The 14,401-nt window shown below is 63.1% G+C and overlaps 1 protein-coding gene across 1 annotated transcript; it reads left to right on the plus strand.

The window, feature by feature from the left end:
• The first annotated feature begins 4,168 nt into the window (after positions 1 to 4,168).
• On the plus strand, positions 4,169 to 13,932 carry LOC120242523 (basic proline-rich protein-like). The gene is made up of 13 exons (XM_039248309.1): positions 4,169 to 4,225; positions 5,771 to 6,063; positions 6,284 to 6,386; positions 7,134 to 7,206; positions 7,462 to 7,568; positions 7,861 to 8,103; positions 8,220 to 8,369; positions 9,670 to 9,932; positions 11,361 to 11,465; positions 12,844 to 12,985; positions 13,126 to 13,338; positions 13,575 to 13,783; positions 13,872 to 13,932. The coding sequence occupies exons 1-13, from the start codon at positions 4,169 to 4,171 to the stop codon at positions 13,930 to 13,932; spliced, it is 2,019 nt and encodes a 672-aa protein (XP_039104240.1).
• The last annotated feature ends 469 nt before the right edge of the window (positions 13,933 to 14,401 follow it).

Raw genomic sequence — 14,401 nt, forward strand, 5'->3', positions numbered from 1 at the left:
GTATTTTGCATGTGTGCACGCACATGTGTACGTGCACGCATATGCATAAAGAGCTTTGGTATTTGTGATACGCGGCCTGGTGGGGGCAGGCCCGAGTCAGGGGCACCCTGCACCCAGGTGCCTGCCTTCCCAGAGCGCCCCGTGGGTGGGGGGAGGCCGCGGGGAGAGTCTGTGGGTGGCCCGGGTCTCTGCAGTGGTCAGCTGTGAGCAGGGCAGCAGCGCGGCGCCAGCCCAAGCCCGCGTCCCTCGCCCCACTCACCAAGGGCCTGGAGCCAGAGGGGGCCTCTGCACCACCTCCGAGGGAGGGAGCCCCCCACCAGCCCAGAGGAGATGCTTCTGTTTGAGTCCAAGAATAAAAGGCATTCAGATTATTTTGGCACAAGCCAGTGTCGTGGGTCAAGGTCAGAGCCGCCACAGCAGGCCACGGCCCTCCCTGCAGAGTATGGGCCTGGTCCCTGGGGCCGTGGGAAGGCCTGGACGGGGCTCCTCCAGGCAGCAACATCCCCCAGAACGGGGGGCTTCATGGACCCACGGGCTCAGCCCAAGCAAGGCAGCCCCGATTTCCAGGACATCCATAATCCTGGCATCCCATAATGCCATGCTGTCCGTAAGGACTGGGCCCCGGAAGACGTACTAGTGTGTGGCCAGGGTGTCGGCATGTCTAGGAAATCCAGAGCTGGTCTCTGACCCCGTGAACTCAGGGTCAAGGACGCAACAAGACAGTGGCACCGGCTGGAGGCAGCCTCCCTGGCCCACCACGGACCAAGCACATGGGAACAAGTACTGGCAGGACTGGCCTGGGCGCTGGGGTGGCCTGTTCTCGGCCACAGCTGACCGAGGGGTGGGGCCCCCTGAAGACAACGGGGTCCCAGACAAATATTTAAAGTGATGAGAATATCCTCACGATTCTCTAAAATATTGAGCCCAGAAAGAGCTTTTCTTTTCTTTTTTTTTTTAATTTTTTAACATTTATTTATTTATTTATTTTTAATATTTTTATTTATTTCTAGAAGAGAGAGAGAGACAGCGTGAGCAGGGGAGGGTCAGAGAGAGAGGGAGTCAAAGACTGAAACAGACTCCAGGCTCTGAGCTGGCAGTCAGCACAGAGCCAGACGCGGGGCACGAACCCACGAACCGCGAGATCATGACCTGAGCGAAAGTTGGACGATCAACCGACTAAGCCACCCAGGCGCCCCTAACATTTATTTTTGAGAGACAGAGAGAGCGAGCATAAGTGGGGAGGGGCAGAGAGAGGGGGAGACACAGAATCTGAAGCAGCTCCAGGCTCTGAGCTGTCAGCACAGAGCCCGACACGGGGCTCGAACCCACGAACCGTGAGATCATGACCTGAGCCGAAGTCGGACGCTCAACCGACTGAGCCCCCCGGGCGCCCCAAAGCTTTTCTTTTATTACATGATGTTTCACCTTTTTACACAATACTTTTTGCAGAATGAACGTATCTGGTAACACCTCGTTTTACAATAATAGCGTATATTTGATGCGTATAGTTCCACAAATCCACATTTTTGCTCACTTTTGTGAGACGTGTGAACGTTTGCATACTTCAGATGTGGAAGGTAGTTCATTTCTTGGATCCTCCCTGGTGAACCGTGGACACCACTGAGATGCTCTGCTGTTCGGGCGTCGCAGGAACTAAATACAAGCCACCACTGTCACAGGGATGACGGTCCCCCCCGGCCGGGACCTAACCCTAACCCTGTCCTTCCGCCTGGCGGGGACGCGCCTGCACCGGCCTCACTGGGGTCTGAGCCGCACGGTTAGACCCACTTTGATCTCTGCGCAGACAGAAGCCTGGGACGGGCTTCGTGGACCCACGAAGGGAGGGTCAGCCACGCCCTGCGGTCCGGGCCACCAGCTTCCCCGACCCAGGGAACCTGTCCCCTGCTGCCCCCACCTCCTCTCCCTGCCCTGGGACCTCGCCCCTGACACACTTCAAAACCCTGTTCTTCCTCAAGCTCTTGATAACACAGAAATCAAACTCTTCTTTTTCTGATTTTAGGGGCATCCGGGGGGCTCAGTCGGTTAAGCGTCCGACTTCGGCTCAATTCATGATCTCGCAGTTTGTGGGTTCGAGCCCCGCGTCGGGCTCTGTGCTGACAGCTCGGAGCCTGGAGCTGCTTCGGATTCTGTGTCTCCCTCTCTCTGACCCTCCCCTGCTCACGCTGTGTCTCTCTGTCTCAAAAATAAATAAACATTAAAAAAAATATTTTAAAATCGCAACCATGGGGGCGCCTGGGGGGCTCAGTTGGTTGAGTGTCCGACTCTTGATCTCGGCTCAGGTCATGATCTCACGGTTTTGTGAGTTCGAGCCCCGCACCTCACTCTGCTGACAGCGAGGAGCCTGCTTGGGACTCCCTCTCTCTGCCCCTTCCCTGCTCTCTCTGTCTCTCTCAAAATAAATAAATAAACTAAAAAACTTAAAATTGCAACCATCATTTTTTAAAAGAGGAAGAGTAATGCAATGAACTGCAACATTTTAGACATTTATGAGGAAATAAATTTTCTTTTGTTTTTAAATTCTTCCATTTTCTGATAAGACAAACCTCCCTGAATATGTTAAACTCTGAGAAGTCTAATGAATTAAACTGGTAAATAGAGAAAAGCTTTTAAATTCTCTTAAAATTCCAGGGCTGTTCACAAATTTACTAAAGTCCTATTCAACTTAAATTTACAAATCTGGGGGCGGCTGGGTGGCTCAGTCGGTTAGGCATCCGACTCTGGATTTCATCTCGGGTCATGATCTCACAGCTCGTGGGTTCAAGTCCTGCACCGGGCTCTGTGCTGACAGCTTGGAGCCTTCTTGAGATTCTCTCTTCCTCTCTCTCTGCCCCTCCCTCACTCATGGGCGCTCTCTCTCTCACTCGAAAATAAATAAACTAACTTAAAATAATTACAAATCTGAATCATTTATTAAAATTTTAAAGCATGAGCCTAGTCTGTTGAATAATCTAATGCGACAAAGTCTTTTAAATATACAGCAAGTACTTAAAACACCGAACCCAGAGCAGTGATTTCTAAATTTAACAACACGACGTGCACAGGATGGTTTTGCTTTCCTGGGTCATCTCTGTGCTTGATGCCCATTCTCAAGGGGACAGAGACAGTTACTCACCAGGGAAATGACGGGCTGTGACCCCCCACCTCCCTGCGAGTGACCTTTCTCATGATCCACCCGGCCGAGCTTTTTATAACCACGACGCAACGGGCTCCAGACCTAAAAAGGGCGGCTCTCACAGCCCGTGCCTGTGGGTTTAAATCCGGTCAGCATTCAGGGCCCCCCGGGAAGTGCACGCTCAGACCGGAGCCACAGGGCCCAGCCGCTGGGCCTCCGCCACGTGGCCAAGATGTGGTTGTCGTGAGCCACCGGGAGGCTGGGCTTGTCTTCTCTGCACGCTTCTCGCTGCTGGAAGCATCTCCCCAGCTGGCGCTGCAGACGCCCGAACGCCGCCCGCGCCGTGGGTGGGCCCCAAGCGGCTCTTGGACGTGGGTCCCTCTGTCTCCCCCCACCGCGGGTAGGCGGGCGGGCCACCAGCATCGAGCTCCACCTCTGCCCTTGGCTGGAAGCCGGGCTAAATGTAGCCACACACAGTATCTGGGTACAAGCATGAACCCCAAACTCGCATGCCCCGCGTGACAGCCGCACAGCTCCAGAGTTCAGGGACGGCTTCCCGTCCAAGGCACGGGCGACGGGCTTGTCGGGAATCACAGCACCTCAGCCCAGTGAGGCTCGGAGAGGCCCCACACGGAGCGTGTTCCCCAGAGGTCAGGCTGGGACCCTGGGACCCTGTGGATGACTGTCTTGCTTGGGTCACAATCACCTGTTTGCCCCCCCTCCTTCCTGAGCCCCCCAGAAGTCTGACCACCTCTCTCTCGTCTTGCGGCTGCAGCCGGTGAAAGTGCTTAGCCTCGTTCTGGCGAGGGCCACCCCTGCCTCCAGCACCAGCGGTCCCCACGGGCCGTGACCACGAGGTGACACCAGGAGACAGCGACGTGCGGGACTTGTCAGCGCCGGCTGACGGACACAGAAACTGGGGCCAGAAGCGGGTCCTGCCCCAGCGGTGACGGCTCCGTGACGTTGGCTTTGGTGGAGAGAAAGTTCTTCTCGGGGGCTGGAAACGTGTCGGGTCACGACAAAATATTTCCTAAAATGATGCCTGGGACAACCGAGAAGGCAGACCTGCGTGGAGGCAGCGTGTGGCTCCCGGTGAGGACGCTCTGGGGCGGGTCCGCGGGGGACAGTGGGCTTTGGCTGATGGTCCGGGAAACACGGCTCACGGAGCTGATGGCCTGTTCACGCGCGGCCGCGGCGGGGGAGGGGCACCCGACTGCAGGGTCAGAAGGTGCAGTTCTTCCTCATGGGGACAAGGGAGAGTCAGATGAAGACCCAGCCTGGGGGGGGTGCCGCCTGGGGGGGTGCTGCCTGGGCGGCTCAGTCGGTTGAGCGTCCAACTTCGGCTCAGGTCATGATCTCACAGTTCGCGGGTTCGAGCCCCGCGTCGGGCTCTGTGCTGACAGCTCGGAGCCTGCATCCTGTTTCAGATTCTATGTCTCCCTCTCTCTCTGACCCTCCCCTGCTCACACTGTCTCTCTCTCTCTCTCTTTTTCAGAAATAAATAAAACATTAAAAAAAAAAAAAAAGACCCAGCCTGGGAACAAAGCCCAAATCGGGGAATGGGCATCATGGCTTTTGCGGGGGCCGCTGTGGGGACGGAGGGGGGGGCAGAGGGGTGCTGGGGCGGCTCGGCAGGTTGAGCACCTGACTCGTTATTTCAGCTCAGGCCTTGAATCCAGGGTCACAAGATTGAGTCCTGAGTCGGGCTCTTTGCTGACCGTAGAGCCTGCTTGGGACTCTCTCACGCTCTCTCTCTCTCTCGCTCTCTGTTCTCCCCACCCCCCAAATAAATAAAACAATTATTTTAAATCTAAAGAGGGAACACATCTAGGAAAGAATGGGGGTTGTGGCTCTGGGAACATGGAGCTGCATCAACTCAAATACATTTTTTTTAAAGATTTAGACAGTAGGCTCGGCCACCAGCCTGGATTAACCACTAAGGACAGAAAACAACCGTTAGCCCCAACCTTTCCACAGTCGGGGAACAGATGAAGGAGGCTCCTCAGCCACCAGAAGGGTGATCTTCTCAAGGTCCCCACAGTGTGTCCCGGAGGGAACCGGAAACAGGGGCGTCTCCCGGAGCGGGAGAAGGAACCCAGAGCGCACAGGCTCAGCTGCTGTGCCGAGGCCACTGGGGCCCAGCACGTGGCTCAGTGGTCCCCACACAGGCCTCGGGGTCCGGAAGCCATGTCCAGGCATAACACGCATCACCAGAGGCTGGATTTTGAGCTCGATGCCTTCAGGGGCTGGAGCGTGTTGTGTGCACGTCAGAGAAGCGAGCGCGTGACCAAATGCGGGGACAGGAGGTGTTCCCTGCATCGCTCGCTCCCCGCCAGCCATGCCCTGCTTCCCTGGGGGGCAGCCTCCTGGCCCGGGGTCTGGGTGCAGCCACGGGATGTCGGGGGGGCGGGGAGCACAGCCGTCCACGGCCCCAGTGGGTGCCACTGACACGCACGTGCAGGACTGGCTCTGCCCCTTGGGTCGCCTCCCCCTCCATCAGTTTCCTGAGGCTGCTGCAAAAATTGTCACAAAGGTAGTGGCTCAGAACAGCCACAATGCGTTCTTTCCCCGCTCTGGAGCCCAGAAGTCCAACCGGGTGTCACGGGGCTAAAATCAGGGTGCCGGCTCCCCCTGGAGGCTCCCGGGCGGGCAAGAGGTGTCTGGGTCCCAGCTCGCGGCCCCACCTCGGCCACCGCGGCCGGCGGCAGCTTCTCCCTCCTCGACTCGGACCCGCTGCCCCCAGAAGACTCGGCCACGGCGTTGGGCCACGTGTACGAGGCAGGTGCCCGCATCTCCGGGCCCGGCTCCTGGTCACCCGGCCGCTCCCACTGCACAGGCCCCGCGCGCCCTCCGCGGAGCCGGCCTCCTCATCCCGCCCACCGCACCTCGGTGGGACCCTCGGGGCCGGAGGGGCTCGGCCTCCGGCTTGGGTCTGGGATGAGAAGGGGGGGCCCCTGAGCTGGGCTGACCTCAGGGCCCGGAGGAGCCACAGGCGCCTGGCGACCCTGGGTAGCAGCAGGGACACAGAGGACGCAGTGCTTGGCAAGCGCAGCTCCCAAGTCCAGGTGAAGAAATGCTGTTATTAACACATTTAAGTGTCGCAGCTCTTCTAGCCACTGTCCCGAGCGCTTTTCCCACATCGCTTCCCAGGACTCCACCCCCACGGTCCTTCCCTCCAGGCAAGGAGGGTGAGAAGAAGCCCGAGACGCCCCCACACACCTGTCTGGAGGCCGGCGGGGTGACAGTTACAAAGGTAACATTGTCATGAAAGGGGACCCTAGGCAGGGCCTCGGACCAGAAGCCTGGGGTCCACGTCCCACCCCCGCCAGTGGTTTCAGCCCCGGCCTGTCACCTGTGCGGCTCTCTGGGGGGTCCCCCCTCTGTGCTCCCCGGCTCTGGAGGCGGGGGCTGGGAGGCGGGGGTTGGGAGACCGGGCTGGGGGGGGGGCTGGGAGGCAGAGCCAGCCTGCGGGGTCAAAGGGCGTGAGCCACACTTGTTCCACACTCGTCTCTCCCTCCCCTGCCCAGGACGAGGGGCTCCTTCTCAGCCCTGCAAGCCACACAGCCGTGCTGAGCGCCCCCCCCGCCCCCGCAGAAGTGGGAAGGTTTTCCCAGTGGGACCTGCGTCTTTCAGGACCTCCGAACAGCACCCCTGCTTGGACTCTGTGTCCTCCTTGAATGGGAGCCAGGGCCCGCCCCCCTTTGCCCTGCACCCTGGGGGTTATGGGGAGGAAAGGCTGCAGGAGGGGTGGGCGTCAGCCAGACCCTGGGCCCCTCGGAGAAGCACCCCGCAAAGCGGCAGCCGCACCCTCAGGGGTCAGCGCTGGCGCGGAAGCCAGGCCGCCTCCTCCAGGCCCCCCGCAGCGATGGCACCTTCTGGAACTATACAGGCCCCCCCCCCACATCCCACTCCCCCCACCTTTGCCCCCGGGGCCACAAGGAGGTGGCACTGAGCAGCTGTGTCACTCACCCCCCCACACGCACCTGTGGGGTCTTTGCAGGGAGGGGGTGGGAGGGTGATCCTCACCACAAGAAAGCTGGCCAAGCGGGACGGGGGCAGGGCCACCGTGGGGGGTGAGGCCACGGGGACAGGCAGCCTCCCCGTGGCCGCAGGACCCACGCCCAGGAGACGGCGGTGGGTGGGGTGAGCAGAGGCGGGAGAATAAAGGGGCATTTGTGTCCCCGGAGCACAGGGAACAGACTGCCGGGGAGCTGCGTCCGCGGCCGCCCCCCCTGGAGGCTGGGCCTTGTTTTCAGCAGGCTCTGCCCTGGCGAGGGGTCGGAGCCCGGCCCCAGCCGTCACCGGGGCTGTCGGCTGCCCGGGCGCAGAAAACAGCAGAAAACGGAAGCCCTGCCACAAACTCCTGCCCCCTCGGGGCCGTGGGCCCCCGCCTCACTCTCCCCTGCAGCTCGGCCCAGGCGAGAGCCCTCGCGCGGTGAGGCAGCTGCAGCAGGGGGCACCCCCCCCACACCAGCAGGGCCCGGTGCCCTCGGACGCAGCCCCCAAACCGCATCCTGGGGGGTCTGCCTTCTGGGGCCCCCTTGGCCGGGGCTCCCCGGACAGCTCAGGGAGGCTTTGGGGCTGTGGTCTCACCAGGGAGAGCAAGACAGGAAGTCGTGGTGACCGGGGGTCGGGGGGAGGGATGGGGGTAGAGCAAAGCCCCCTCCCCCACGGCCCCCCCAAGTATACCCGGTCTGAGGGGCCCTCACAGCTACCTGTGCTCACAGCCTTCCCTTGTGCAGGAGGAAAGGAGAGGGGTCACCCCCTGTCCCAGTGTCCCTGGTGCCCGGGTGCTCACGTGCTCACAGGCCACAGCGGCAACCCGAGGGTGCCCTCGGCGCCGGGAGGTGCGGGAGCGCCCGCGGGCCGGAGTGGGGGGCAGAGCGTCTGGGTGGAGCAGGTCCCTGTCGGGTCTGGGCCTCGCCCAGGGCAACACCCCAGGTGGCGTCACCGCTGATGGAGCGGCCAGGGTGACAAGGAGACCCCGTCACCGTCCGCCGGCGCCGTGCCAGCAGCTCAGCTGACGCTCCGGCCGACGGGGACGCACAGTCGGCACAACCCCACGCGGTGAATCCGCCGGCACCAGCGGCGAGGTGGCTCCTGGCGCCGGGACGCCGCAGCGACGGGGGACAGAATCAACGAGGAGAAGCCCAGAGCTGCCGTGAGCGCGACGCGGCCCCGTGGGGCAAGATGCCCGCGGGAAACGGGAACAGAGAAAAAGATGAAGCAGGTCAGAGTGAGTCAGAAACGTGGGAGATCTCTCTGGAAACGCAAACCTTCCTAAATTAATCCATAACTGTAAGAAACCTCCTAAAAGATACCACTAGCTTTTTATCAGAACCAATCAGATTCTAAAAGTTTTTTAATGTTTTATTTATTTTTGAGAGAGAGACAGCGTGAGCGGGGGAGGGTCAGAGAGAGAGGGAGACACAGACTGAAACAGGCTCCAGGCTCTGAGCTGTCAGTCAGCACAGAGCCCGATGTGGGGCTCGAACCCACGAACCGCGAGATCACGACCTGAGCGAAAGTCGGACGCTTAACCGACTGAGCCAGCCAGGCGCCCCCAGATTTTAAAATTCATGTAGAAAAGAAAACCTGAGAGTGGCCGACACGGACGCCCAGCTGGCTGCACAGCCCGGGGGCTCACCCCGGCTTCTTCACTTCGTGATGGCTGGAAAATAACAAAAGGGAGACTAGTCTTGGGTGCCACCTGGACATAATGGGATGTGAGCGTCAGCAGCCATAAATAAAGTTTTATTGGCACGCAGCCACGCCCCCTGGCTCCCATTCACGGGTGCTGAGTGCGTGGGCAGAGCCACCCTGGCCGGAAGTCACCGCTTACTCCTGGGCCAGCACGCGGCCAGACTTAACCCCACCCCCGGGGCTTGGACGATGGTGCTCATGGCGACGGGTCCCTGCCCTGCTGAGCTGACATTCCAGCCAGGGACGCAGACGGTCAAATGCACGATGGGGTGGCTTTGGGATGGGGGGCTGGAGAGCGCCTCTCGGAACAGACACTGAGCATCCCCAGCCAGCCACACCAGCGCCTGGGGGGGAGGGCGTCTGGGAGGCGGGACGTAACGCACCAGGGGTCAGAGAGGCGACCCAGGGCTGAGCAGACACCGCCGTCACCCCCTCCCGGGGCTGCTCTGCAGGAGCGGGGAGGTGTGAGGCAGGAGAAGCCGCACAGAGCCGGGCGCACGACAGGAGCTGGGTGACAGTCCCCTCTTTTGAGAGCGAGACCCACGTTTGGCTGAGCAGCTGTGGGTCCAAGAGGCCAGCAGGTGCAAACGCGGGTACTTTGCACGTGGCCACGACAGACTCCTTGATGCACTTCGCGGGGCGGGGCCCCCGGAGCCCTCCCTGCACGGACCCCGCCCTCAGCCTGGCAAGAAGCGTCCTCCCCGGGTCTCGTTACCTCCCGAGTGCCCCTTGTCCGGGCTGCCTCCCGGCTCGGCTGGACCCCTCACCCCTGCAATAGTCGGGAATAAAGGCTTCCTCACCGTTTTGACAGTCACGGTGACCTTTCTCTACAGCAGCCCCCGCCTGCCCAGCCAGGCCGAGTCCCCACTCCCCCGTCCAGCCCACCACCGCCCGAGTGTCCGGCCGGCCTCACGGGGGACAGCTCGCCGGGCACCCCGCCCTTCCTGCAGCTCTGCACCGGCCACGCGTCAGCCCCTAATAGCGCCCCGCTGGCGCACGTCACCGGGGCCGCCGGGGCCGCCGCACCGAGGGCACCCCCGCCCCAGGAGGGCAGCTCTGCCGACTTCATTAATCTAACGCTGGCTCGAGTGTCAAAGTGCACGCGATTTCTTGTAAAAATGATCTGGCTGCTAATTAGGCTGTTTATAACTTGTTCCCTGGTCACTAATGATAATTAACATGCAAATTAGCTTGGGGAGGGGAGGCTCTGGGACCCCAGTTCATTACCCCGTTAATTACTGTTTGCATACTTAAACATCACAGATACAAATGGCGGCATTTAGCGTAATGGGCAGGATGATAATTATACCAACGACATTTCGAAAAGTCATTTCGCTGTGTTATTTTTCTGCGTGATTGATGATTCCGTGCCTCGTTGATAAACTTCGTTTATTCAAACCAGAATAGGCTCTGTACACAAACCAGCCAGCAGGCACGGCCCATTAACCTCCGCGCCCTCCCCTGCTGGCTCCGAAGCTTCAGAGAAAGGGGAAGGCAAAGGAGAAAGTTGAGTGGCTTTGGGGGAAGGAACTTTCCAAACTTCCCTCCCTCCTTCCTTCCTTCTTTCCTTCCTTTCTTCCCTCCCCCTCCCTCCCCCCCTTCTTCCTTCCTTCCCTCTCTCACTCCTTCCTTTCCTTCCCTCCTTCCTTCTCTCTCTCCCTCCCTCTCTCTCTCCTTTCTTCCCCCCTCCTTCCCTCCCTCCCTGCCCCCCACCTGTCAGGCACCTGCTGAACAGCTACAGCCCAACCTTGCTCTCCTGGAGCCAACATCCCAGAAAACAGACAACATCAGGCAGGTGCACCGTGCCAGGTAGCAAAGCAGAGGAGGCAGCAGGGAGGAACAGGCAGCTGGTTTTGATGGGGGGGGGGGCGGTCAGGGAAGGTCTCTCAAGGAGGGAGGATTGAGCCCAGACCTGAAGGGAGTGAGAGAGGAAGTGTGGGGACGAGGAGCCAGCAGTGCAAAGGCCCTGGGGCAGGACAGGCTCGTGGAGGAACAGGTGGGGTTGGGTATATCGAGGGAGCCAGGATGGCTGGGCTGGGAGTCAGGTGGGGGCGGGTCCAGGCCCCAAGGGCAGGAGCTGTTAGCTTAGAGGGACCCCGGAAGCTCCCTGATAAAAACACCTGAAGAAGAGCCGTCTCCATTGGCACCAGGATGTCAACATCCCAAATCCGCTCCTCCCTAAACCGAGGCTTCACCCGCACCAGCGCCCCTGACGCAGAGACGGCCCTCGGCGAACTGCCATCCCTGTAACTGAGACCGAAACACCCAGAGCGACAGGTGGGCAGGTGGGTGAGGGGAAGATGGGGCGCTCCTCCCCCGCTGCATTATTGATCAGGAGATCCGGCAGGAGGAGCCGGCCCCGTGACAGGTGTGGCCTCCGCCTGCGGGTCGCGGGACAGGACTGGACAGCCAGGGACGGGCAGGGGCCCGGCCTGCGGGTGGTCGGCAGCGAGGGCGAAGCCCCCACACGCGAGGGCCTCCCCACAGGCTCCAGCGGACGCTGATATCGCCTGTTCGGCCACAGGGACCAGAAGCTGAAATTTCATCTGGTGACGACCAGCCCCCCCCCCGCCCCCCCCGCCACCGCCGTCCCTGGATCCCTGCTGGTGTCCAGCCACTGCGGCCACAGGTAAGCCTCTCAGGGTGAAGCATGAGCCCGGAGGCAGGGGGCCCCGGTGGGCTCACGCACCCTCGGACAGCACCCTGGGGCCCCCGGGAGGCCGGGTGGGTGCTGCGCCCAGAGAAAGGACCGGGGCCCCGCATGGCTGCCCAGCCAGGAGGCGCTCCTGAGCGAGGGGTGCTCAGGGGTGTTGCTGAGGGTTTCCCTCTTTAACTGGGGCTGTTGGTACCCAGGGGGAGGGGTAAGGCGTCAGGCGCCCCCAGGGAAGCTCCCAGGGGCACAGCCCGGCTGTGTGGGGCTCCCCACACCCCTGTGCCGGGAGGGAGGCCCAGCCCGCTTACCTCCAGGGTCCTGCTGACCATCTGCCCGTGGTGGCAGGTCACAGGCTCCCGGGGGGGCCTAGACTGGTCTCCTCGCTGCCTCGGAGCCACTGTTCCCTCCCACAGCGGGGTCTGCAGGCAGGGGTGGGGCCGGACGGGACGGGGCGCTGGCTTCCAGGCCCAGTGCTGGGATGGGACCTGCCCAGGGGGAGCGCCCTGGGCAAAGGGTTTGCCAAGGTTCCTGTACGAGGTGGAGTCTGAGCTGGGGGAGTGGCCGATGAGCTCCAGACAGGCCCGGGGTGAGCGCCTTGTCCCCCAGCAGGGGCCTCGCTGCTCTAGGCGCCCACACTCGGGCCCAGGAGCTCCCCCCCCCCCCCCCCCCCCCCGCCACCTCGCTCGAAGTGAAAGCCACAAACCTGTAAGGTCAGTCCCAAGGCCAACATCAACAGTCCCCGCCCCTGAACTACTTCTGTTTCCAAATTCTCTGCCAGGCTTCTGCTCACACCTAAGTAAATTCTGGTAACGGCGCTCAGAGCTCCCTTTCCAGATGGTGGGTTTTGTCCCCGAGTCGGGCGTGACTAGAACGGCATCGAGAGCAGGGGCCAGGACGTGGGTGCCTGCGTCCCTCAGAGCTGCCTCTCGTGGCTGTTTCAGGGACAGCAGGGGTCCTGGAGACCCCTCCCTCCCTGTCCCGGCCGGGTCTGATAAACGGGGGTCGCCTCTGGGCGGGCAGGGGGAACAGCCCCTGGGGCCCCGTTCCCCTCGGGCTCGTGATGACACTTGCGGGCTCCTCACGGCAAAAGCTGTGGCCGAGCCGTGGACTGCCCTCGGGGACACCGCCTGTCCCGTCTGGCGGACACGGCAGCACAGGGCTCCGCCTGACCCTGCTCAGAAGCAGCAAGACCCCTTTCTCAGGAAGTCAGCTTCCTTTGGAATTCAGGTCACACACGTGCATTCGTGACCCCTGCTCCTGGCCCCGTGTCCGGACTCGCCCGCCCCGCGGCAGGAGGCAGGTGCCCCGGGGTTAGCCGCCGTGGCCACGGCTCGTGCGCCACTGAGATCCCCAGGATCGTGTGGCCTGCGCCTGCGGGCACATGTGCAGGGGGAGAGGCAGGGGGCCCCGCAGAGCTGATGTGCCGCCTGCACGCCCCGGGCCCCGCGCGGCCCCCCGTGACAGCCCCGCTCCTTTATGGCTTTTGCCTAATGAGGGTAATTTCAGTGAAAGCAATCAGAGCAACGGGAGATCTCTTCATAAACTGTCACCACCACGTTCGCCCGTGGCTCGGGTGCTGTGCCCTTGTGACAGCTGGGGAGACGGGCCCCCGGCCACGCCTGCCTGCCCCCTGCAGACCCTGCCTCTGCCCGCAGCGCCCTCCCTAATGGGCCGACAGGCCACATCCCAGGCCACGTCCCCGAGACACGACAGCCCCCACCCCCGGGGCCCCTCCACCCGGCCTCCGTCAGAGGCGCCCCCACCGGATCCCCTGGGCCGCGCAGGGGAAGCTGGGTTTACCTGGCCTCGGAGCAAGAGGCCCGGGGAGAGGCCCTCGCCCAGAGCAAGAGTATCTCTCCAGGGACAGGCAGGTCACCTACTGCCCCGCACTGTCCTCCCTCCACCAGCCGCCCGTGGGGGGCTCAGCATCCCAGACCTTTGCTTCCAGCTCCTGGGGCGGGGGGGGAGGGGGGGGATGGCGGGGGCGGAGGCGGTTCCTAGAGGAGCACCTTCCTCAGCGCAGTCAGGGTGACCGGGCCGGGCAGGCTCAGGCGCCGCCCCTTACAACCGCCGGCCTCTCCGCAGGCAGGTCGGGCCCGCTGCTCAGCACAGGTGGCCGGGCCAGACCCGGGGAGCCCGCGGAAAGGGGCTGGATGTGCAGAAAGGGTCCGCCTGCAGCAAGTCGGCGACAGCCTGCGGGGACACCCACCGGAGCCCAGCGGCAGGGGGCCCCCAGAGCCCGCTTCCACAGAAGCCCGCGGGAAGAGGGGTGGCGAGGAAGGGGCCCAGGCAGGGTGAGTTCTGGGTGGCAAGACCCCGGGGTCTCCTCCGCAGAGCCCCCTCCTCCTCTGTGAGGGCGGTGAGGATGCGCCCGGCCCGCAGCGGCCCGAGCCCCACCTCCCACAAACTCGGGTTCTCCGTTCGGAGGCTGCCCGGACCCTGACCCTGCCAAGCCGGTCAGCCTTCCTGCTGCCCGACCCTTCCCCGGCCGCGGCCTGGGTGTGGGGCGGGGCAGGGCGGAGCCAGGGGCGGGGCCTGGGGCGGGGCGGGGTCAGGGGCGGGGCGGGGCCGGGGCGGGGCCGGGGCCGGGGGGGGGGCCGGGGGCGGGGCGGGGGCAGGGGCGGGCCGGGGCCGGGGGCGGGGCCGGGGCCGGGGCCGGGGCCGGGGGCGGGGCCGGGGCCGGGGGCCGGGCCGGGGCCTGGGTGGGGGCGGGGGCGGGGGGCGGGCGGAGTCAGGGGCGGGGCCGGGGTCCGGGGCGGGGCGGGGCCGAGGGGCGGGCCGGGGTCCGAGGCGGGGCGCGCCCGGCCGCTGGGGGCGCCGCTGAGCAGCGGGGAGGTCGGGTGTTGACTTTCTCCCGGGAAACGGACCCGGGCGCGGCGGCGGGGGGACGTCCCGGCGGCGCAGCCTGCGGA

This window comes from Hyaena hyaena, unplaced genomic scaffold, assembly GCF_003009895.1.
Source record: "Hyaena hyaena isolate Hyena2069 unplaced genomic scaffold, ASM300989v1 scaffold_308, whole genome shotgun sequence".
Classification (NCBI taxonomy): Eukaryota; Metazoa; Chordata; class Mammalia; order Carnivora; family Hyaenidae; genus Hyaena; species Hyaena hyaena.